Source organism: Rattus rattus, chromosome 2, assembly GCF_011064425.1.
Source record: "Rattus rattus isolate New Zealand chromosome 2, Rrattus_CSIRO_v1, whole genome shotgun sequence".
In the NCBI taxonomy this organism is placed as follows: domain Eukaryota; kingdom Metazoa; phylum Chordata; class Mammalia; order Rodentia; family Muridae; genus Rattus; species Rattus rattus.
Window position 1 is genome coordinate 99100691 of NC_046155.1, and position 26193 is coordinate 99126883.

General features: G+C 42.5%; 1 protein-coding gene across 4 annotated transcripts in view; it reads left to right on the top strand.

Moving 5' to 3' along the window:
• Fam168a (family with sequence similarity 168 member A) overlaps positions 1-26193 on the top strand; it is a 142099-nt gene that overhangs the window by 94125 nt on the left and 21781 nt on the right. For all 4 annotated transcript variants that reach the window (XM_032893060.1, XM_032893061.1, XM_032893058.1 and 1 more), the window contains one exon: positions 21397-21477. In XM_032893060.1, coding sequence (XP_032748951.1) covers positions 21397-21477 — 81 coding nt within the window. The remainder of the gene's footprint in view (positions 1-21396; positions 21478-26193) is intronic.

Sequence of the window (26193 nt, forward strand, 5' to 3'; positions counted from 1 at the left end):
TCTGTGAAGCAGGTTCTCTCTGTTGCTTGCTACTGCACTGTGTATGACAGATTGCTTACTTGTAAGCTCCAGGGTTCTCCTGTCTGTGTCCCGTCTTAGTCTAAGTGCGCTAGGGTTACAGAGACCCAGTCTGTGCCAGCCTTTATGTGGTATCTTAGTTACTTTCCTATTGCTGTGATAAAACACTGTGACCAAGGCAACTTACTAAAAAATTGTTGCATTTGGGGCTCACAATTTCAGAAGGTTAGAGTTCAACACTATTACGGTAAGGACCATGGTGGCAGGCAGGCATGGTGCTGGAACAGAGGCTGGGCGTTCACATCTTAAGATACAACCATGAGGCAAAGAGAACTAACTCGGAATGGTTTGGGCTTTTGAAACCCCAAGGCTTACCCCCAGTGACAGTAAGTTCCCACCTTCTAGGAAGTCCAGTCCTCCAATAAAACTATACCTCCTAATCCTTCCCAAACAGTTCTATCAACTGTCACATACACGAGCCATGTCTCACTCAGCCCACCACACATGGGTAACCGGGAGCCAGACCCAGGCAGTTATACTGCACAGCACACCCTTTACCCACTGAGCCATCTTTCTAGGTGCCAAAGAATTTCTATTCAGGTTACATATGCTGTAGTGGACCATAGGCACATTTAGGGAGGTTGTGGCAGAGGAGAAATTTTTTAAGAAAAAGAAAAGCTTCACATAAACGATCTTGAAACAAAGACCACTGGTTCTAGGGACCTGTTACAGAGGATGGTATGGCTTATTGGTGAGAGAGGTGTTGCTAGATTAAGTCCCTGTTCAACTGGCTTATTTGAAATAGTGCACTCTAGAAGTACTTTTTGCAGTAAATTTTGTGACAGGCATATATGCAGGAATTTCTAATGATATACCCTACTACAGACATAGGTTCATACAGACTCCTTCCTCGTTGCCTCTGGGCTCCATTTTGTTGGAGTTTGATATAACAACTCTGTTTTGATATTTGAAACTTCCAGAATCTAGGCTCTACTACTGATAGGCGGTAGCACATTGGTAGAGTTATTTTAACCTTTCTGAATTATAGTTTTCTCAACTATAAGATGAGGTAATGGCATAAGCCAGTGGTTGGTTCATGGGTCTATAAAAGCCTCTAGTACAGTCCCTAGCTAATGGTTATTGTAAAGCACAGCAATGAATATGCCTTTTGGAGAAAAGAGATTGGAATGCAGAGATGGGAGATTTAGAACTGTGCAAACTGGAGGCATAGCCCAATAGGTAGAAGGCTTTCCTGGCATGCACATGGCTTTGCATTTGGTCTCCAGTGCTGCAAGAGAAAAGCCAAACCAAATCCATTCTGTAATGACATCTGATAATTTTATTACACTTTTGTGCTTCAATATATATTCTATAAGAAAAACACAAAGGTTTGGAAGTTGTGGTGGTTTGAATATACTTGGCTCAGAGAGTGGCACTGTTAGGAGTTATGGCCTCGTTGGAGTAGGTGTGGCCTTGTTGGAGAAATGTGTCACTGTTGGTGTGGGCTTTGAGACCCTCCTCCTAGCTGTGTGGAAGACAATAGTCTCCTGCTTGCATTCAGAACAAGATACAGGATTCTCAGCTCCTCCAGAGCCATGCCTGCCTCGATGCTACCATGTTTCCCGCCATGATAATAATGAACTGAACCTCAGAACCTGCAGCCAGCCCTTATTAAATGTTGTCCTTTTACAGCAATGAAAACTCTAAGATAGAATTTTTCTTCACAAGGGGGCAAAGAATAGTAAATGTAGCTGGGCCAATATCCACTTGCTATGTGGATCCCAAACCCATTTAGGAAATAATTGCAAGATTTAAGAATGTGTGAAGCCTTTACCTTACCACTATATGAATGAAAAGATGGGGAAGTCAGTGGTCTGTAGGAATGATCTGCGTTGGAGCTGGCCTGATACCTAGGGCATCCTGCTCTGGGCTATTTATTCACTGTCTCTCTTCCACAAGGTAATCACTAAGGTTTCATCTTCCTTCCCCATATTCTGTCCTGGGTACTTCCCACTCTTCTGCTTCCTGGAAGCAGTTACAGTGCCCTGTGAATTTCTGGTGTCAGACCGTAGCAAACAGTATGTCCAAATGTTACAAATACGTCTTGAGTGTGGTAGCACAAACCTATAATCTCTATGTTCTGGAGGTAGAGGCAGCAGGATTGGGGTTCAAGGCCAGCAAAACAAAATCCACAATCTGACGCTCTTAACTCCCAGTTCCTCTCTTCCTTTTTTTCACTAACAGGTCAACCAGGACTACATAGTGATTCTGTCTCAAACAAGCAAAAAAGATGTATCCATTTATGAGCTAAAAGACCTTGATGATTAATAAAGCTGTCAGCCTCCAGATACAGTAAATGATCTGATATGTCAGTATGACTCGAAAATAGTCTTTTTGGTGACCAGATCCCTGCTCAATTCTCTGCCTGTCTTTCTGTCTGTCTGTGTCTGTGTCTGTCTGACTACCTGGTAGAGCTTTTAAGACTATCTGACTGCTGTACTTCATATGTGTGTGATGTGGGTATGTGTCAGCATTGGTCATCCTTAACTGCTCACTACCTTATTTTTTGAGACAAGCTCTCTGATTTTCATCCAGACTGGCTGGTCAGCAAATCCCAGGAGTCAGTCCTCCTGTCTCCACCTCCCCAGAGCCGGGATAACAACATATAGTCATACTTGGATTTTTATGTGGGTTCCAAAGTCAGGTACTTACACTTGCAAAGCATGCACTTGTAGCCATTTCCCCTGTTTGGTGCTCTGTCATTTACATAGAACTTCTCCCCAAGGTTTTCTCACTTAATTTTATAACAGCTTTAGAACGGAGCTCTTATTTTCCAAGAGAACAACTGGGGATCAGCTTCAAGGTCATACTGTATAGCAGGACCTAAAAGCATTACAAAGTAAATGCTTTTACTGCTATGGAATATGTGGATATCTTGGGTACCACAGTGATTAGCATCTCAGATGAAATAGGAAATCAAATTCAAGTCCCCGAAGTTGCTAACACTCCTGTGATGATGAAGCTGGTGTCCTCTGTTCAGAAAGACCCCTTCACTTAACTTTCTCAACTTCATTGAGGAAGAGCCTCATGGAATGAATTAAGCCTAATGACTATTTTTAAACGTCGTCTTAATTTGATGCTTCTGTGTCAGTTGATACCCTTAATTCCCCCTTACTCCCTTTTTAAAGTCTTTCTTTTTTCTTCCTCTTTTCCTGGGGGAAGAGGAGGTAGGATACTTCCTGTAGCTGAGGCTTCAAGGGTTGACTTTGAACTTCATCCTGATCCGCTTGCCTCTACTTCCCTAGTCCTGGGATTACAGGCACATGTCCTGATTTATGCATTACTGAGGGTCAAACCCAGGACAAGCACTCTGCCAACTGAGCTATTTCCCTAGCCTTCTCCTCCCTGTCCTCTTCCCCCTTCCCCCCTTTTTTTAAACATCCCTTTTTAATGAGTATTTGTTATGGTGGGACACACGTCAGAGTATACATGTGTGTGTCCGAGGATAACTTGCAGGAACTGGTTCCTCCTTCCCAGGCTTGAACTCAGGTCATCAGGCTTGGTGACAAGTCTTCGGGCATGGTGGCAAGTGTCTTTACCGATTGAGCCAGCTCACCAGCCTCTTCCTCCCCCTCCTTAAAGCACACTTCCCTTGCTTTTCTTTAATCTACTCAGAATTTGTTTATTTTTATTTGTTTACTTCTTATGCTGTTTCTGAGTTGTAGTTCCCTTTCTGGGTTTTCTCTGTTCACCTATTCAAAGTTGGTGTTGCCTGAAGGCACAGTTGTTATCTACAGACTGGTTTATAGTGTGGTAGACACTTCATTGAGCTTCAGATTAGTTTAGTCTTTCAAACAGCTCCATGATTGTCTCATACATTGCTCAGACTTAGTTTAAAACTGAGTGTATTACCTTATTTCCCCTTAAAAACTCCTTTATTCTAGCAGTCTATGATTTGTAACACCCTAACCTGTTCTTTCAAACCAGAAAATACTGACCTTGGTAGACTTTTCTCTCTTCTGCATGCATTCATGCAGAGGGGTTTTGTGTGTGTGTGTGTGTGTGTGTGTGTGTCTGTGTGTGTGTGTGTGTGTGTGTGTGTGTTTTTCTGAGATATAGAAATCCTGAGCAGGCAAGGGAAAGCTCCTCAATTGCAACCAGGAGCAGGATTCAGGAGGAAGCAGCTAGCACCCTCTAGTGTTATAGTCTTCATGTGGACTTTAACTCTGTAGGTGTTCCAGCCCTGATATCAGGACCTTTAGTCCTTGGCAGCTGCTAGTCTTGTATCTCTCAGCCTAGATTGTGAGACCATTGGCCTTAAGGAGTTGATAGCCCTCTGTAACTCTTCTGGTGACCAGAGTCTTCAATTTCTTTTTATTACTTTATTATTATTTATTTTATTTTTTAAATTAAGACAGGGTCTCTCCATATAGCTCTGGCTGGTATCTAACTCTGTATAGACTTAATTGGCCCATCTGCCTGGCTTTGGCTCTTGAGACCTAGGATTAAAGGAATATACCACCACGGTTGGCCTTTTAGTCTTCTTTGTACTCTCTCTTGTTTGTGTCCTTCCACGCCCCCATATCCCCTTTCCTACTTCTCATGCATTCATGCATGCCTCAGAACATTCTCTATGGCACATATGAGCCAACATGTATATTTACACACACACACACACACACACACACACACACACACACACACACACACTAGAATGCAGTAGGGTTGGAGAGTTGTCTCAGCAGTAAGTACACTTCCTGTGTTTACAGAGGACCTGGGTTCGTATTCCAGCACCCATGCGGCAACTCATAACCATATAACTCTCTTCTCAGGGGATCCTGCAGCTTTTCCAGACCCTTGAGGCACTGGACACCAGGCAAAACACATACATACGGGCAGGCAAAATATTCATACACATAAAAAAGGAAATCTTTTTAAAATAAATAAGCACAATAAAAGCAGTAACATTTGGATGTCATCATTAGTTTATGTTAGTCATTCTGCAACTAGTTATTACAGTCATGACTACCATTAGTAACTATCACTAAGGTGTCCAGGCATTTTATAAACATTGTCTCCATTTGCAATTTTTCAGGTAAGTGCTGTTACCATTTTTCATGTATTTATTTAGTTACTTACTCATGTTATTTAGTTTCAACTAAGCAACATTCCCAGGTTCTTACAGCTTGTAAGAGTCACTTTAAGCAAAATATAAAGAAACCTGTAGAGGGCACTAGGTCCTTGTTTATAGATAAACACTAGGGAAACCAGACTATTAAACATGCAGGGTTGTCTCTTCAGTGGAAGAATCAGATACCTGCTTTCTGCCCAGACAGCTGGGAGTGGATGTTGTTAATAACCTGGTGATCTGTGCTATCGATGGGGCTCAGTCAAACCACAGTTCCCAGACTCTTTCTCCCTAGGCCATTATCTTCATCTTCTCAGTCAATAGAACCCATCCTTAGGGAGACGTCACATATACTTTGTAGCTTGGTGACTTCTGTGATAACACCAGACCCTCCCCCAGGCCCTTAAGCTACAGAACCCATTCTTAGGGATGAGGTGGCACGTACTTTGCAAAAGAGTTTTGTTGCTTTAAGCTTTATTGTGATCATTGTTACCAGGAAACTTCTTTCCAAAGCTTACACTGTACTTAAACATGGCTAAAATAAACTGCCAGTGGCTCTTGACTCTTCTAGTGCTATAACCCTTTATTACAGTTCTTCATGTTGCAGTAAACCCCAACTATAAAATTATTTTTTGGTACTTCATAACCATAATTTTGCTACCATCATGAATGGTAATGTCTGATATGCAGGATACCTGATATGCGACCTCTTTGGGGTCTCTATCTGTAGAATGAGAACTGCTGCTGTAGAAGTTTGATCCAACACTGGCTACTAAGTTATGTTAACCGGTTGTCTTTACCTCCTGGGGATTGTTACTCTATCAACCCTGGTGTTTGCAGAGAGCTCACAGAAACCTTTTTTCCTTTGAGAATCAGTTTTGCTATGTGGCCTAAATGCTAAAATTATAGGCATGTACTACCATGCCTAGCATAAGTATACTTTTAAAAAAATCATCATGGGAAAGCATACACAGTGCAAAATTTCCCATTTTACTCATTTTGAGAGACAAAGTCAGAGAGTCTTCATGCTTCCATGTGTATATGCAGAGGCTAGAGGCCATCCTTAGGTTTCATGTTTCAGGAGCTGTCAACCTTGTGTTTTGAGAGTCTCTCACCTCCTAGGAACTTGCCAAGTAGGCCACTCTGGCTGGCCACCAACCCCTAAGAATCTGCCTGCCTCTACTTTCCCAGCACTGGGATTACAAGCTTATCCCATCAAACCCAGCTTTTCTTTTTAAAGTCAGTTTGTGACCAAACTCAAGTACTTTATTGACTAAGCCGTCTCTGAGTCCATCTTAGCTATTTTCAAGTGTATGGTTCAGTGACATTAAGCACATTCACCGTGTCGTGTGACCACCTTTACTATTTCCAGAAGGTTGTTGTTTTTTTATTTTTAAACCATCCTAAATACATTCTGTGTCTCTTAGGAAATCCTTCCCTATACCCAGCCTCTGGTAACTCTGGGTTACTTTTTGTTTCTGTGAATTTGCCTGTTTTAGTTCATTTACATTAGCATAATCATATTTATTTGTCTATTTATCTGTCTCTTTAGATGCCCTGGAATCTGCTTTAGGCAGTAGAAATCCTTTTGGCTGTTCTCTTTGTGGCGAAAGTTTGCAGTTAGGATACATAATTACCACATAGCGTGGACAAAGTCCTCATGGGCATATGTCTACATGCTGGCTATTTTATGTCAGGTTGACACAAACTAGAATACTTTTTTTTTCTTTTTCTTTTTTTCGGAACTGGGGACCGAACACAGGGCCTTGCGCTTGCTAGGCAAGCGCTCTACCACTGAGCTAAATCCCTAGAATACTTTTAAAAGAGGAAACCTCTACTGAGAAAAAGTCCGGCAGACTGGCCTGTGGGCAAGCCTGTGTTAAGTTTTCTTGATTGACAATTGATGTGGGAGGGCCCAGCTCACAATGGGTAGTGCCACCTGGTCCTGAATAACGTAGGAAAGCAGGCTGAGCTAGCCGTAAGCAGTACTCCACCACGGCTGCTGCATCAGCTCCTACCCTGACTTCCCTGGTGCTTGTGCTCTGTGATCCAAGTTTTAAGTGTAATCATAGGAAAAAGGGAGAACCATAACCCTGTCACAGAACCAGCAAGTACTTAAATGGGGATTCCGTGTTGTTAACTACTGAGCTGTCAATGAATTCAGGTTGATTAAGTGAATAAATGACTGAGTGATAAAACTACAAAAACTGAAGCCTTTTCAGGGATCCATGAGTGTCTGGAAACCGACCTTGGATTTTGCAGTAGACGTTTTGTCCTGAGGCCCTTCTCTAAAGCTCTGATTGATGTTAGTGCTTCTATCTGCTCTAGTACTTGAGGTCAGATGCTTGCACAGGCTGAGGCTCCAGGCAAGGTTAGGAAAACATGTGAAAGATGATATGTTAACACTAGTTAGACACATGAAACTGTCTATAGCCCATTTTGCCAGCTACTCTAGGGTTAAGAATTAGTGCCACAGCTCCAAGGCCACCAGGAAAGGGATCTCAGAATCATCTAGTTTATGTTTGCATCCCTGTCTCCAGTCTTTACTCCACCCACATAGTCTTCTTTTCTCTATCCTTGTATTCATTATTTCGGATCAGCTTATAGTGAGCATAGATAAATTATGGAAAACACAGTTTTGTTTATTTGTGTGTGTGTGTTTGTGTGTGTGTGTGTGTGTGTGTGTGTGTGTGTGTGTGTGTTCGTTCGTTCTTCGATTACTCTCCACTTATTTTTTTGAGATAGGGTGTCACTGAATCTGAAGTTCACAAATTGGCTAGGTTGGCTGATCCGCAAACTCTGGGGATCCCCCTGACCAGGTTGTATGGCCCAAGTTAGCCTTAACATTAAAATCCTCCTGCTTCTGCCTCTTTAGTGCTGGAATTACCTATTTTACATTATAGATTATATTATAGATAAGGTGTTGTGAGCCATCACACCTAACTTAAAGTGTGTGTGTGTGAGAGAGACAAAGATAGAGACAGAGGTGTGTGTGTGTGTGTGTGTGTGTGTGTGTGTGTGTGCGTGCGTGTATGTGCATGTGCATGTGCATGTGGAAACCAACAGTCTTCTTCTGTTGCTCTTTTTTTTTTAAAGATTTATTTATTTCATGTATATGACTACACTGTAGCTGACTTCAGACACACTGGAAGAGGGCATCAGATCCCATTACAGATGGTTGTGAGCCACCATGTGGTTGCTGAGAATTGAACTCAGGACCTCTGGAAGAGCAGTCGGTGCTCTTAACTGCTGAGCCATCTCTCCAGCCCTTCTGTTGCTCTTTATCTTATTTTTTGTCATGGGTCTCACTTAACATACATGCAAGCAAAACACCCATACACTTACAAAGAGTAATAGTAAAAAATATTTAAAGAGTATAGAGGGATATCGATGATGCCCCTTTCCTTTCATTAGTAAAGCAAGAACCTTGCCAGAATTCCCCAGGAGAATTGTTTTTGTCATTGGTCAGAACTAAGCTACATGGCTTTCCTGAGCTTCAGAAAAGCTGAGAAAGGCGTATTTTAGTCTCAGTGGATGGACAAACAAGGCAGCATTAGCTGAGAGTGATGACTTAGCCAGTCCATAGAAGCAGCCACAGTGCCTAGGCAAGTAAGTTAGCTTCCGTCTCACTCTGTCTCTGTCTTAAAAACAGGATCGTGCTCCATAGCTCAAGCTAGCCTTAAACCTCTTGTGTAGTCCAAGCTGTAAGTTAGCTTTTCTTGCTGTCTTCCTCACCTGTGCAATAAAAATAATGGTAGAACCTCTCTCATGATGGCATGACGATGAATAAATGATAGTTCCATAGAGGGTTTAGTATAAATACTCAATGTGTGATAAGTAACATCAGTCGATTTTTATTCTTAGGATTACTATGTTAACTCTGCAAAGTAACCTGTTTCATAAAAAAGAGGCTGTATGGATTGGGACATGACTCAGTGCTAGAACAAAGCCCTGGAGTCTAGCCACAAAAACAAAAGTAAACACCAAATGTCAAGTAGCCGAAGCTCAGAGCATGAGGGTAACTGTGCTGAATTCTCACTTTCAAGTGACCAAGGTGGGATTAGACCCTATTGCTGGATCGAAGAGTGGTTAAGTAACTTGCCTGGAATCCTTGAGCTATTCAGAGCGAGGTGTTTTCTACACAGCATACTGCCTTTGTGCAACACTCTTGAATTTCCTTTTGCAGTTTCAACTGATTAAGTCATAATAAACCAAGCAGTAAAATTCAGAAGATGAGATTGATCTAATTACTCAGCTGTTAAGATGAAGCCGTGAATTAATTGTACTTCAACGCACCTTTAATTCTATCCTCTAGGGCGCACAGTATCATTTGCATCATACAAAAGCAAGTCAGCCGGTGTCTTGAACAAGGCCCTGCATTTAGTTTAAATTCATGAAAGAGTGTAAAAACACATATAACAGTTCACACACACACACACACACACACACACACACACACAAAAGCTTTTTTAAAACAATCACAAAACTTGCTTTTGGCCTGGTTGGTTCTAGGCTAAAACATATGGAACCGTGTGAGGAATGGAAAAAGTTAAGTCACACAATTGACTTTTTTTTAAAAAAAGGTTTATTTTTATTGTCTTTATTTATTGTGTCTGTGTGATTATCTGCCATATGTGTGTGTAGAGCTGGGAAAGAGTGTGAGACGCTTTGAATCCGGAGTTCTAGGCAGCCATGTACTGGGGATTGAGTTTAGGGCTTCTGCAAGAGCAGTAAGTGCTCTCCTGAGCCATCTCTCCAGCCCACAATTGATTTTTTTCCCTATAGCCATAAAATCCATGGGCATTGTAACAGGGAATTTTTAACAGAAACAAACAAACAGGCAAAAAAGGAGCCCAAAATAGATTAAAGTACCCACTACATAGGCAGGAAGATCTCTGTGAATTCCGGCCAGTCTGGTCTACATGTGAGCCCCAGGGCACCCAGGATGAAAGAGAGACACTGTCTCAAACAAACCAAAACACCTACCACTCTGCAAATGTTCACGTGTATTTTGAGTACGGCATTTAGAATTTTAAATTTTCTTCCAGTTTTCTAGCCTGTCATACAGGACATGTGTTCCTGAGATTTAAAGGAAAGACTAGCTTGTGATGAAATATATTGTAACACACCTGAAGAGGGTATCGGATCCCATTACAGATGGTTGTAAGCTACCATGTGGTTGCTGGGAATTGAACTCAGGACCTCTGGAAGAGCAGTCAGTGCTCTTAACCACTGAGCCATCTCTCCAGTCCCTTCCTCTATCTTAAAAACGGTTTTAAGGTTTTGATTTGTAGCGATTTTTAGTTTGTTGAGAGGTCTCGTGGTGTAGTTCAGGGTATCCTCTAACTCCCAGCTCTCCTACTTCTGCCTTTTGGGTGCTGGGGGAGGCATATACCAACAGGTTAAGGATTTTATCTGTTTTGTTTTGTCTTCTGAGACAGGGCTTGCTCTGTAGCTCAGGAGGCTTGACTCTTGGTATGTAACCTAGGCTGGACTTAAACTTGTGCCCCATCTACTGCAGACTCTTGATAGCTGAGATTATAGGTATGCTTCGTTTATTTCTGAAATTGGAGAAGTAAGATGTATAGGGAAGGGGAAGTCTAACTTATTTTGTGGGGAGAGCTATGTTTTAATAAATATGAACAATATGAACAATATTACATCTCTTTAAATAGAATAATGAAGTAAAATAGTCACCATGGGAGTGAAAAGAAAGTCATAGATTAAACCATCAATTTGTAAAATTGACATTGTTCTTTTATCTGTTTAGAAAATAAATGCACAGAGGTCAGAGTCCATTCACCAACGACCTTTCTTTTTTTTTTTTTTTTTTTTTTTTTTTTTAATTCTTTTTAGGCAAGCACTCTACCACTGAGGGGACCTAACCCAGTGGTACACAGTGCTCTAGTACACAGTGCTCTAGTACACAGTGCTCTGGTACACTGTGCTTCCACAGTGCAAGTACACAGTTTAGTACACTCATAGTGCTCTGGTACCACTAGAGCTCAAATCCCTCTAGTACACCTCAACGAGTGCTGTTTCAGTGCTTTAGTACACAGTGCTCTGGTACTTTTTACTACTGTGCTGTATAGTGCTCTGGTACACAGTGCTGTAGTACACAGTGCTCACACTGTGCTGTGCTCTACACAGTGCTGTAGTACAGTACACTGTGCTGTGCAGTGCTCTAGTACACAGTGCTCTGGCACACAGTGCTCTGGTACACTGTGTAGTGCTCTGGTACACAATGCTCTGGTGGTACACTGTAGTACCTGTGCTCTGGTACAGTGCTCTGTGCTGTAGTACACACTAGTACAGTGCTCTGGCACAGTGCTGGTACACAGTGCTCTGTACACAGTGCTCTGTACACAGTGCTCTGGTACACAGTGCTCTGGTACACAGTGCTCTGTACACTGCTCTGGTACACAGTGCTCTAGTACACAGTGCTCTGGTACACTGTGCTGTAGTACACAGTGCTCTGGTACACAGTGCTCTAGTACACAGTGCTCTGGTACACAGTGCTCTGGTACACAGTGCTCTAGTACACAGTGCTCTGGTACACTGTACACTGTGTAGTGCTCTGGTACACTGTGCTGTAGTACACAATGCTCTGGTACACGGCGCTCTAGTACACAGCGCTCTGGTACACTGCTGTAGTACACTGTGCTCTGGTACACAGTGCTCTGGTACACTGTGCTGTAGTACACAGTGCTCTAGTACACAGTGCTCTACACAGTACACAGTGCTCTAGTACACAGTGCTCTGGTACACAGTGCTCTGGTACACAGTGCTCTGGTACACTGTGCTGTAGTACACAGTGCTCTGGTACACAGTGCTCTGGTACACAGTGCTGTAGTACACAGTGCTCTGGTACACTGTGCTGTAGTACACAGTGCTGTAGTACACAGTGCTCTGGTACACTGTGCTATAGTACACAGTGCTCTGGTACACAGTGCTCTAGTACACAGTGCTCTGGTACACAGTGCTGTAGTACACAGTGCTCTGGTACACAGTGCTCTAGTACACAGTGCTCTGGTACACAGTGCTCTGGTACACTGTGCTCTGGTACACAGTGCTCTGGTACACAGTGCTCTAGTACACAGCTCTGCTCTGGTACACAGTGCTCTGGTACACAGCGCTCTGGTACACTGCTTTGGTACACAGTGCTCTGGTACACTGTGCTCTGGTACACAGCGCTCTGGTACACAATGCTCTAGTATACAGTGCTCTTGTATACAGCGCTCTAGTATACAGTGCTCTAGTATATAGCGGAAAAAGGAAAAAAAGGATACCCTGGCTTGGAGGTGGAATAATAGGCCATCTGCTTTCTATTAAAATTTCTTCATTCCAATGGATAAGAACTCTAGAGCTATTTATAGACTGTTTAAGGAATTTCCCCCCTGAGAAACAGTACACATTGGGCCTTCTATACTTCTTACCTAGAATAATTAGGTTTTGATTATCTAAGAGACTATTCTCCTCTGAATATTTTAATGGGAGTGATAGTATTGTCTCTATATCAAACATAACCTCTAAGCCTGCCTCTGGTTTTACCAGCCTTCTCATCTGAGACCGGGGATGAGTGATCGGGAAGTGAGTAGCTCTTAACCGTGGCTAAACTTGCTTTTCCTGAAGATGTAACACTGTTGTAGTATAGCTCAGCACTGGGTATCTCTGTCTTTCCTATTTCCTCAGGGCAGAGCTTTGCACTGAACACTCACAGTTAACAAACACCCTTGACAGTTCCTCCACAGAGGTAGTTCTTAACCTTCCTAAAACCGTTAACCATAATATAGTTACCAGTTTTGTGGTGACCCCAATCATAAATTATTTTGTTGCTACTTGCTAACTGTAACTTTGCTTCTGTTATAAATGTAAATATGCAGGATATCTGGTATCTGACTTCTGTGTAAGGGTTGTTCAATCCCCAAAGGTTGAGGACTGCTGCTCTAAGTAATGCTGGGTGGGTGAGCCTTGAATCCCATATACTGGCTGCCTATATGATTCAGGTCTGGTGAATGGGGCAAAAGCCAACACTACAGGCTCACAACCATCTGTAATGGTATCGGATGCCCTCTTCTGGTGTGTCTGAAGACACAACAGTGTGCTCACATACATAAATAAATCTTTTAAAAAAAAGAAAGAAAAAGATGGGCTGCTTTTTCTAGAGAACCCAATTTCAACTCCTAGCACTCACATGGCAGTTCATATCTATAATAATCATCTATAGTAATATTATTATTTTAATAATAATAGTAATAATTGGAGTTCCAAAGAATCTAATCCCTCTTCTGGCTTCCTCAGGCACTTAGCATGCACATTATACACAGACATATGCAGGTGAAACAACTCTTATTCCTTGTACGTGGCAACACCCTCCCATTCACTTTCAAGCTGAACGATTTTTTTCACTATTTCCCCCAATAGCTTAAACTATTACCAATTCTCTCAAACCTGTTTTTCATTTGCTCATCAATTTGATAATATGTTTTGCTTATCGATTATTTTAGATGGACCATATTATTTCCCCATTAGATTCTCTAGAAAGGAAGTACCTAGTACCCTGGTTGGTACAGAGTAAGCATTTGCTAGATGCTACCTATGGTGGTACTGGTGGTGACAACTGTGATTGCATTTGTTTACTTGAAAATACCCAACAAAAGCAATTTAGGAAGGAAGGGCTTATTTTTAGGCTATCAGTTCTAGAGTACAGACCATCATAGTGGGGCCAATTTGGGCAGCAGGAGCGTGAGGTAGCTGGTCACACGTATTCAGTCAGGAAGCAAAGCGAGATGGTTGCTGGTCATCACGTGGCTTTCTCCCTTTTATTCACCCAACACTTGGGTTGGACCTTCCTCTTCACGTAAACCTTTCTGAACATATCCTCCTAGACATACTCAGATTTATGTCCTAGGTGAGTCTAAATCTAGTCATGGACAGTGGACATTACCCCTAACGATGATGAGGAAATGCAGAGCAAATCACATTAAGTCTTCATCGACCATTATCATCAGAGTCTTGACATATCAGTTCAATTAACTTTTTTTTTTTTCAAATCACAAGGAAATAGACCAGCAGAAGAGGGAATGGGGCAGGAAGAAAACTTTAATTGTTAAGGAAAGGGGATTTGAAACCTAATCAGAGGTGAGTAGCCAGAAGGAGGCAAGGTTGAGAGAACTGGGTGTTATAGAGTTGTACTAGAATGCACTATGGAAGAATAACTGATAACTGATACCCTCACATCTGGGAGGCTGTTTGAGAGCAAAGGGAACAGACATGCTGTGAGGGTAGAATTGGACTCAGTGAGGGAGGGGATTTTTAGGGTAGGATTCTTCAAGTAAAGAATTTCAACCTCCAGAACTCTCCGACAGGCCTGACTGCTGGAGAGGGTCTTAGCATCCCATTTGAAAGGATTCCAGTAGCACTCAGGATGCAGAGGCGGGTGGATTTCTGTTAGTTTGAGGTTAGCCTGGTCTACACATGGAATTCCAGGATGTCAAGACTAGAGAGAAACTGCCTCAGAAAGAAAGAGAGGGGTGGGGGCAGGGGGGGTGCCAGCAGAGGGAGGCTCTGTTACATTCCTGCGCCTATGGCAAATTGGACTCTTCTCCAAGACTTTGTCCAACTCTGCAATTTAGTGCTTACGTCATATATTTCAATAATCAGATTTCAATAATCGGAGTATGACCTGTGTTCAAGACTGCAAATAGGAAACAAAATAGCCTTTAAAACAAAACAAAACAAAGCCATGACCACCACCACCACTCCCAAGTTCCAGAAGCATCTTTGAACAAGTTGGCCCACGGGCCAGGTGTGATGATGTGCTCCTTTCAGTGTTTGGGAGGCAGAGACCACTCTGGTCTACATAGAGAGCCCCTGACAGCCAGGGTCACATAAAGAGACCCTGGCTCACACACCACTACGCCAGGATTTACTCTCCAAAGTCATTCTTCTAGTTTCGAAGATGAAATGTAAAAAAAATGTTGGCAAGTGAGCAGCAGTCAAGTCTAGAGGTTTACACTTTTGCTATAGGAACTGTCTTAGAGTTACTGTTGCTGTGATGAAACACAGTGATCAAAGCAAAGCAAAGGGTTTACCTGGCTTACACTTCCATATTGTTTACTGTCAAAGGAAGTCAGGACAGAGACTCACACAGGGCAGGAACCTGGAGGTAGGAGCTGATGCAGAGACCATAGAGGATGCTGGTTACTGGCTTGCTCTATATGCTTGCTCAGCCTGCTTTCTTATAGAACCCAGGACCACCAGCCCAGGGATGGGGTCACCCAGAATGGGCTGGGTCCTCTCCTATCAATCACTAATTAAGAAAATGCCCTACAACTGGCTCTTATGGAGACATTTCCCAGTTGAGGTTCCCTCCTCTCACATGACTCTAGATTGTGTCACGTTGACACAAAACTACCAGGACAGTAAGGGTAGAGAGGAGGGTTAGGATGGGCTTTATTTTAATGAGCCCTCAGTATCTTCGTCTCAGAAATGCAGCTAATAATACATTTTTAGAGTTGGGATGGAGATTAAATCAGTAAAGAGATACCCAGCCAGAACATGATTGTGATTCGGGCTTTTTCCTTTTTCTTTCTTTTTCTTTTTTTAAAGCAAGTCTTTGCATTGAGGATACAATTGTAGCAAAAAGTGTGTGTTTGTGTGTGTGTGTGTGTGTGTGTGTGTGTGTGTGTAAGAGTGTTAGAGCACCAGTGGTAGGGCGCTTGCCTAGGAAGCGCAAGGCCCTGGGTTCGGTCCCCAGCTCCGAAAAAAAAAAAAAAATTAAAAAAAGAGTGTTAGAGCACAAGAGCCACTGTATGTATGTATGTATGTATGTATGTATGTATGTATGTATGTATGTATGTATGTATATGTGTGTGTGTGTGTGTGTGTGTGTGTGTGTGTGTGTGTGTGTGTGTGTGTGTGTGTGTGGTCACTTGTGAGGCATGGCCTTTCTTGCTGCTGCTGCTGTTCTCCAGCTAGCTGAGCCAAGAGCTACCACACTACTGGATGATTCTTCAGTCTCTTATTCTTTATTTTTATAGCTTTTTTGTTAATGAGATTACTTTTTAAATTTCATTCCCAACAAATTTGTTATTAGTGTATAAATGTACTAATTCTTATATGTTGATTTTTATATCCTGAAATTTTTACTTAACTCATTTCTTTATCTCTGCTAGTTTTTTTTTTCCTATTTATTGTCACATCTCCTGCAAACAGTGATCATTTGGCTCATCTTTTACTATTTGGACACCTTTTACTTCTCTTACCTAATTCTATAATTGAGACTTCCTGCCCCGGAGCCATTGAGATGGTATAATGGTGAAGACACTTGCAGCCAAACTTGAAGACCTGGGTTTTATTCCTGTGGCCCACATGGTGGAACGAGAGAGAGCTGACTCCTTAAGGTTATCTTCTGACCTTACCTACAGGCACAAATGCATATATCAGGTGGCTCACAACTGCTTGTAATTCCAACTCTAAGAGATCTTGACACTCTTCTGACCTCTGTTGGAACCTACATACATACTTGCATATGCATGGATGCACGTGCATATGCACACGAGAGCACACACACAAACACACACACACTGTAGGAGAAGGCCCACATTTAAAAAAGAATATAGTATTTTACTTCTTGTCACTTCTGCTTATGTTGCCTTCAGAAGGCTGAGGCATGAACATCATGAAGTTCAGGTCAGCCTGAGCTACAATGAGTTCTTAGCTAGCCTGGGGCACCCTGCCTCAAAAGAAATGAATTAAATAATAATTCTAATTAGCAACATTGAAGGATTTAGCTGGACGTGGTGGTACATGTCTTTCATCCCAGCACTCAGGAGGAGGCTGAGTCAGGTTGATCTCTATAAATTCTATGCCAGCCTGGTCTATATAGTGAGTAGGACACCCAGAGCTACATAGTGAGATCCTGTCACAAAATAAGTAAATATATAAAAATAAAATAAAAAAAAACATTAAAGCATGAACCTGTAATTTTCCTCTAAAGCAAGTCATCCGAAATGACAAAGGAGGAACATGGTTGTCTGTGGCACACAATCTCCCCTCCCGAATACATCCCTTGACCTTCTTCTTGAGAAGTGGCACATCTCCAGATTGCTAATTAAGTGACAAGCTGGCTACTTCAGTTCTGAAACAGATCAGGGTAAAGTGACAGAATTTTTGGAATTCAAAGGATTTCTGTAACAGCATATTAACAAAGATACATTATTTAAGCTTCAATATTTACAGATCCCAAAGAAGCTTTAGGGATTTAGGGAGTTAATCTTTGACTTTTAAAGCCAGCTTTCCACCGTTAGAATACCAGCGAACCTCTAAGAACTGCAGGTAGGCACTTAGACTGCTAATGTAAGTAGAGCTTGGTGGTCTTACTGGATATAGTGTTGTAAAATATGTGAGAACTTTTCTCAGACCACTTGCTTACTACTCTGAGCCCCATGTTCATAATTGCCAGGCATTCGCCATATGCTCTCAGCCGGACTCTGCCTCCCTACCCTGCTGCCTTTCTTCTTTTCAATACAACCATCAGAGTGACCCTGCCTCAGACATTAATAAGATTATGACGTTCTTCTGCTCAAAACTCTGTGTGTGCTGCTTGCCCCACTCAGACTGAAACCGCAAGCCCTCACAGGAGCCTGTAAGGCTCTACATGAACTGAAGAGCACCTTCTCTTTCTGATTCTCCTTGCTGCTACTGTGCCCTGTTTGTTCACCCCAGGCACACTGGCCTCTTCATTATTCCCCAGACATATCCTCTACGGTCCTCTGATAGTTAATATTGCTGTCTTGATAGGAAATAGAATCTATCTAGGAGACAAACCTCTGCGAGGGTGTTTTTAGTCTGGACTATTTGAGGTGGGAAGACCTACCCCAACTGTGTGTGGCATCACAGGATTTGGTCTGAATAAAAAGGAAAAAGCAAGCCGACCACCAGCACCATCTCTCTGCATGCAAGTGTGACCAGCTGCCTCACTCACCTGCCGGCATGATTTCCCACAGGGAAGGACTGTACACATAGACTGAGCCAGGACAAGCCCTTCCCTAAGCTGTGTTTCTGGGATATTTTGTTTCAGCAAAGAGGAAAGTAACAGTGTATTTCCCAATGTAGGGCCTTGGCACCGAAGGGTTTTTTGTTTTTTGTTGTTTTTTTTTTTTAATTCAGTTGTTTGCTTTGTTTGATACTCTAAAAAGACTTTTCCTGTACTGTCTACTTAGTTGCCACATATTTCCTTCAAGCCTTTGGACATAGAACTTCTCAGTGTATTTTACCCTGATTATTGTTTAATATACTGCAGTGATCTAACTATAGTGCACCTCTGATGTTCTTTTGGGGGGGGGATGTGGAGTTGAGACAGCATTTCACTGTGTAGACCTGGCAGTCCTGGAACTCACTCTGTAGACCAACTGGCTTCAGACTCAGAGACCTGCCTGCCTCTGCCTCTCGAGTGCTGGAATTAATCATGTGTGCCACCACTGCCCAGACATTTCTGTTGTTCTTACCTTGCCTGAAGGTTTTCTTTTGTCCACACTCTAAACTTTGTTTTAATATTTATCCAGTGTTTTTCTAGCCCCTTAAGAATATAAGCTCGGTGAGAGTAAGTGTGGTTTTTTGTTTGTTTGTTTTATTTTTAAATGTCTGATAAAGTCTCAGTCCAGTGTTTGCCACAGTATTTACTGGATGGGTGAACCTCGGGACTAGCCCTAGAACACTCACTGTGGAGCGTCTTACTTAGGCATCCCCAGCACAGCTAGAGGCTTATGAGTTCTAGAGTAGCTTGGGCTATATAGGAAGACCCCATCTCAAACAAACAACAAAACAAACAAAAGCTCCAAACAGTACTCACTCACAGCCACTGTGTACATCAGACTCTTCTCTTTGACACACCTTACTCTGATAGCAATGGGTAGCAACCCAGTGCCCCTGAAATTGAGAAATTTTATAAGTTGAAATTGAAGACGACAGAAACGCAAGGAAAACAAAGCCCCTCTGCCTTCAAAAGAAAGGCTAGAACAGGAGAAGCAGATAGGTAGACTAATGAGACAGTGTTAGCTGACCTGGACATCCCACAGCATTGCTTCCTGATTTTACTTTCTTTTTTATTAACTAATTAATTTGTATGTATGGTTATTTTGCCTCTGTGTGTGTGTGTGTGTGTGTGTGTGTGTGTGTGTGTGTGTGTGTGTGTGTGTGTCTGTGCACACCAGAGGCCAGAAGGGGCATTAAATACTCTGGAACTAGACCTACAGATGGTTGTCAGCTGTTGTGCGGGTCCTGGGATTTGAACCCTCATCCTCTGGAATAGTCACCAGTGCTCTTAACTGCTGAGCTATCTCTCCAGCATCTGATTTTACTTCTTTAAGCCATTTAATTTTGTGAGCAGCAAAGAGGTTGGGTCAAGTTTAAGTGATGTGCTAGTCCTTCCACATTGAAGAATCAAGCAGCACTGACAGTGAAGGCCTCCTGCCACTCTGGCTGGTGGGGAAGGGGAAGAACTTGCAAGTAAAAAATTTTAAAACCTGAAAAAAAACAAAACAAAACAAAAAAAATCCTAAAACCAAAATCTTTGAAACACCCACTTTTCAAAATTATATTTATTTTTATGTAAATAGTTGTTTTGCCTACATGTATGCCTACACATCATGTTTGTGCCCGGTGCCCACAGAGACCAGAAGAGGATGTCATATCCCCTGGCACTGAAGTTATAAATTGTTGTGAGCTGCCATGTGGGTGCTGGGAATTGAACCCAGGTCTGCTGGTAGAGCAGCCACTCCTTGTAACCACTAAGCCTTCTCTCCAGCCCAGACTCTGATTATTTCTTTAGAAATGAATTCTAGAAATAACTATTTACAAGTAGATTAGATTACCTGTGAGGACTAGAGAGTTAGCAGTAACCAGTGGTTACAAAGTTTCTATTTGAGATGGTAGGTTTTAGAGACATAGAGGATAGTTGTACAACACTGGGAAAGTAACGACGTGTACTGAATTGCCCAAATAATATGCTCGCTATTCTCCTGATCACTGTAACAAAATACCTCAGAGAAATAATTTTCATTTATTTGGTTCACAGTTTCAAGGATTATATCCCATTATGTCCGTGGAGGTATGGCACTGTGACATGATCTGTGAGGGCAGAGCTTGCTCTTGGTCACATTGTGGCAGCAGACAGGAAACCAAGATGGGACATGAAGCAGAGCCAAGTTTTATATATATATATATTTTAAGATTTATTTATTATATATGAGTACACTGTAGCTGTCTTCAGATATACCAGAAGAGGGCATCGGATCCCATTACAGATGGTTGTGAGCCACCATGTGGTTGCTGGGATTTGAACTCAGGACCTCCGGAAGGGCAGTCAGTGCTCTTAACCACTGAGCCATCTCTCCAGCCCCAGAGCCAAGTTTTAATCCCCCCTGGTGGCCCTACGTCTCCTGGATTCCACAAGTTCCCAGAACAGTGCTAACAGATGGGGATCAGCTGTCAAACACATAAACCTATGGAGGGACATTAAGCATTAAAATGATAACAACTGGTTAAAACGACAAATTTTATATCTAGTACATTAGAATGTCAACAACAAAACAGTGTGTGGGGCTGGCTGTGGTTAAAGGTTCAGTGGGTTAAAGGCCCTTGCCACTCAAACCTTTGGCCTGAGTTTGATACCTGGATTCCACATTCAGCAGAAAGGAGAGACTTGACTCCACTAAGTTGTTCTCTGACCTTCACATGTGTGCAGTGATATGAGTGTTTATGTACACATACATGCACACAAATAAAATCTTCTAAATAGATTTACTTTTTAGAAAAATGAATATATTGAAAACTATCTGAAAGCTAGTGAGATGGCTCAGTAGGTAAAAGTTCATGCCTTCACGTGCACATGCACACAAAATAAATATGATAAAAATAAAAGAAAACTGTATGAACAAAATAGATAACAAAACTGTTGGTGCCGAAGGGGTTGCTTTTGGGGAAGAGAATAGTATTGTGGCAGGAATGTGATCGTTTATGTTTTACGGAATGAATGTCTATACTGTTTCTATCATTCTACAGTGAAGACAATACTGCATGTATTGCTTTTTAAAAATAGAGTTGCAATATTTTGTGACTTTTCTCTTGAAGTTTGAAAGCTGTTCATGTATGCAGTCAGAAATAGTCTGTGAAGAGACCGAAAGCCAAGCTTGTGACTTAGATTGTTTCCTATGCCCTTGCCTGAGGCTTTTCTCGTGTCTCTGTAGGTTACCCCACAGCCTACCCGGCAGCTGCTCCTGCCTACAATCCCAGCCTGTACCCGACCAGCAGCCCCAGTTATGCTCCAGGTAAGCAACGTGGGAGCGGCAGTGGCGAAGAGGGAGGAAGTAGGTTTCCATTTGTAACAACGAGAAGTTGGCCCTTCTCTTTCCTTTGTCCTGGAGTCAGCCAGTTCTGGCTTGATTCTCTTTTGATTCCCTCTGGGAACTGGGACAGAACAGTGTCTGGGTGGGAGTAGGAGAATCATCTCCTTTCTTCTGTCTGGGACTTACGGGTGGCCCCTCTCTCCTCTGCTGGAATATATGAGACATGCCTCCACGTCTTAGAACCACTTCATCCCTCTCAAACCTGAGGCTGCCATTGGGAATCCTCCTCTCTCTCTCTCTCTTTGTCCCTCCCCCCATTCCCCTTCCCTCTCCTCTCCCTCTCCTTCTGGGGTATAAATTTGGAATAGAGTGAGAGACTTGCCACCAGAGTAAAGAGCCTGTGTTCAGGCTGAGACGTCGCTTGTTTTTCAGAATAGAAGACATAGAGCGCTTGAACAGAGAGATTGAAATCCTGGGGAAGTGCTGGCCACATGGCGTATACTTCCAATCCCTGCGCATGGACCTGAGGCCACAGCCTGAGGTCATCTTGAGTGCATAGCAAGAAAGAAAGAAAAGAAATAACAACAACAAAACAAACAAAATATTGGGGAGATTTTTTTTTTTTTTTAACTCTTGTTTTGGGCCCAGGAACATTACTGGTTTGTTTAAACTGCTGTTCTAATTCCTGGGCTCAGTCAGTGTTAACACCCAGGAACTGGATCAGGGGAATGGACTCTGCGGCTAGGAAGTCCTCCTCAGTTTGAATCTCTGTTAGCCTTCTCCCTAGATGTACAGCGTTGGACAAGTTACCTCACTTTTCCGAGATTCACATGTAACTGCTTACCTCAGGGTTGCCGGTGATTTACATACATAAGTTCTTTATTCACTCACTGAGCATTTGTTGAATGTCCTTTATACTGGGATAGAAAAAGTAAAAATTGTCATCTTTCCCTGAAGGCACTTGTAGTTAGTTTTGGATTTTGGCATATCGATAAATGTACTACATTTTATTAATAAACTATATTGTATTATTGTATTAATACATTGTACTACAATACAGTGAGTGTTATAAAAAGAACACATTAGAACAGAGGTAGAACCACATTCTACCTGCAGGTGAGAGTAAGGGGACTTCACATAGGAGCTATCAGTAGAGACTTGGGGCAGAAGTGGTACCTTGGAAGCACACAGAGGCAGAAAGTACTTACAGGGGCAGATCATAGTAAAGGCCTGGTGGAGGTATGGAATTTGACCCTGAGTCTAGAACTAGTGGGTAGACTGAGAGGGACTGGATAAATCTGAACTACAGATAGCAAGGAACAAATCTAGAAAGGCCTTAAATGTCACATCCCCCTTCCTCTATTTTCTTGTTTAGTGAATAATATGGGATTGAAAACCACCACCACCAATTCTTAATTCAACATCCCTGTGGTCAGGACATCCTGACAAGGACTTACAGACTAGAGCCTTTGGCAGACTTCCTGTCCAGGCTTTTCTGAGACAATCTGGAATTCACTATACAGTTATCTTCCTTCTTCTGAGGAGTTTAAGGCAGGAAAGAGCCTGGGCTATATTTATAGACCTATATTTGAGCCCTGGAATTAGTTATAGTACACACATGCTGTTAAGTTACAGGCAGCCTCTTCATTTATTTTTCTTGGCTTGTCTGTACAACCACAAACTATTCTAGGCACATTTATAATGTAAATACTTGAGAGAAAGTAGCAGAGGATCAAGAATTGAAATGTAGCCTCTGCTACATAGCAAATTCAAAGCTAGCCTGAACTACATAAAACCCTGCCATCCTCAAAAGAGGACTTATTTATTTATGCATAGTAAATGAGGGTAGATATGTCCTGCATTATTTTGTTCGGCTGTGGTCAAAACACCTGAGAAAACAACTCAGAGCAGAAAAATACATTTCAGTTCACCGTGCCACAAGGTTCAGCTCATGCTGTCTTGGTCCCACGTGCTTGGGGAGAACATCATGTGGTACTGGAGATGTGGCAGAAGGGAGCTGTTCACTTCATGGCTGATAGGAAGGAGGGAGTGGTAATATAAAAAGTCAGGGTAAGACAGAGCCCTGAAGGGCTCACCCAGGACCTACTTCCTCCGTCCACATAGGGCATTTGTCCTACCATGTCCTCATACTCTATTCCAGTGTAGAATGCGTAAGTGGATTAAATGATTCATTAGGTCAAACTCTCCTGACCCAGTCATCTCTAGAAACAGCCTTACATATACACCTAGATGTGCGTCATGAATCAGGTTTCTAGATGTTTCTTAAGTCAGCCCAATTAACCACCATAACAGGTGTTTATATGAGTTTATTAAATAGTTTATACAAGTGTTACTTATTCTAGAAAGTACTGTAAGTGATGCTCACTTGAAGAAGCCACCATTACTGTCCTGAGAGCATTAAGGAGAACAGTGACATGTGGACTAATAGCCTTTGATGACAGCTCAGTGTTGAGTTTTCTGTTTCCTTTAATAAGTAAGATACATTATTCTCCTGCCACAAATCTCTAATAGTAGGCAGAAACAGTATAAAACTACACCAATTATCTGATAAAATAATCAAATCAGTGAGTTCTATCTTAAAAACTGAGAGGACATTATGAAATATCACAGTATATAAGTGATTTCGATCCAAATACTGTGAAATCTGTGAGTGGGCTTTGTAACCCAGCCTAAAATAGAAGGAGGTGAGCTGTGGCAGACTTTCCGGTGAGGTCACGAATACAGAAAAGTCATTGTCTTCATAGTCAGGAATCCTAGTGAGCTCACTGGCTGTAGTCAGGGAGGTGGTGAGACTGGGAAGCAGTGTGCAGTGAAACAGAGAAAGGAGAAGCGAGGTATTGCATGGTTGTGTGTGTGTGTGTGTGTGTGTGTGTGTGTGTGTGTGTGTGTGTGTGTACATACATATACATATATATATATGTATATGTATATATATAAACATAGTATGCTTCCCAGAGACTCGGCTACCAAGAAAGACAAAGGCACTGTACAAGGGATGTGCGGGTGAAGGGGCATTCGAGTGTAAGTGTGATCAAGTGTGCACTGGGGGGATGGGACGAAGAGAAGACAAGTCAGAGATGCCAGAGCAGCGTGGAGCTAGGCCTCCAGCAGCTATGGTGACAACGAGGACTCTGATGTGCTCTTTCCTATTTTGGGAAGTTGAGTGACAGGAGGTAGGGGTCTACAGTGCAGGGCGGGTCAGGACTGGTGCTGGAGGTAGTGGAGGGAAACCTCTAGGAGTAGGCTACTCCTCAAGAGTATCCAGCACTTGTGCTGAGAGGTTTTAGGATTATTTAAGGATCAGTCTGGCAAGTAGCTGACAGGACAAGGAATAAAATACTGCTGTTAGTCCTGGGATGGTAAGGCATGCCTTTAATCCCAGCATTTGTGAGACAGAGGCAGGTGGATCTCCATGAGTTCAAGGCCAGCCTAGTCTATATAGTCAGTGAGTTCTAGGCCAGCTAGGGTACATAATTGAGACCCTGTTTCAAAAAAACAACCCCCAAAAAAAAAAAAACCAAACAAAAAACCTATGATTAATTCAATGTTTCCTTTGTGTCAGCAACAATTTGAAACTCCTTGTGGATATTAACTTGTTTTATAGTACAACAAACTGAGTGCTTTGTTTCTCTCAGTTTCCAGTTGGGAGAGCAGGAACTGACTGAAATTCAGCAGCTAGATCTGCATTCTGGCATCCTGCCACTGCAGCAGGACTCTTAACCGCCTGTCGTTGCTGAGGCAGTGGGCAGACACTGAGGTGACAGACAGGAGCAGCCAGGCTGGAGAAGAAGGCAGAGCAGAGGAGTCTGACTTTAAGAACAGGGAGAGTCTGGAGAGCGCTGCTGTGTAGACTGTTTCATTTCAACACTAAAATTAAAGATAAGTCTCTACCTAAGGATTAACGCTTTCAAAAGTCAAGACATTTCTAAGCTGTGGTTAGAGTAAGCCAGACCATTTCCTCAGAAACCCAGATCCACAATCCGGGATAGTACTGGTGCACTGTGTTAGAAAGCCCCACATGGCCAGGTGTGGTGACACACACCCATCATCTCTGTGCTTGGAGTCAGGAAGAACAGGGTTCAAGGCCATCCTTAGCTACCCATGAGTTAAGGATTATCCTGTACTACATGGGAGACCCTGTCTTGGAGCAGACAAAATCAGGAAGGAATGGGGTCCCGGAAGGAAAAAAGGTATCAAACTGAAATTAACCCTTCAAATGTTTGTGTGACTTTTGACACACACACGCTCATGCTCACACACAGAGCTGTGTCTGCTTCATAATGTGTGATGTTGACCTCTGTCTTCAGGGTCTGTCATAGAGGAGGTCCCCGTCATATAGGCTCAATTCAAGGTCAGAGGGAACAGGATAGGTGATTCTCAGCCTCTCGCCATTGCCATGCAGGGAGGTGCCTGCAAGGAGCCAGGCACTCAGGTTTACATTTCTTCCCTTACTTCAAGGAGACCAAGCAATTGCTTAGAGAGAGGCTATTTTTAGCAGCTTTTGTGCTCCTTAGATTCATCTGCCCAGGATACAAGAGAAAGCTCACTCTTTCATTGGTTCTGAAAAGCAATGTACTACCTGGGCTTCTTCCCAAGTGTTTACCAATTTTAGGGATCATATTTAGATATTTAGTCTCACAGGAGGCAAGCGCTAGCCAAGAGATCTTTTTCAGAATC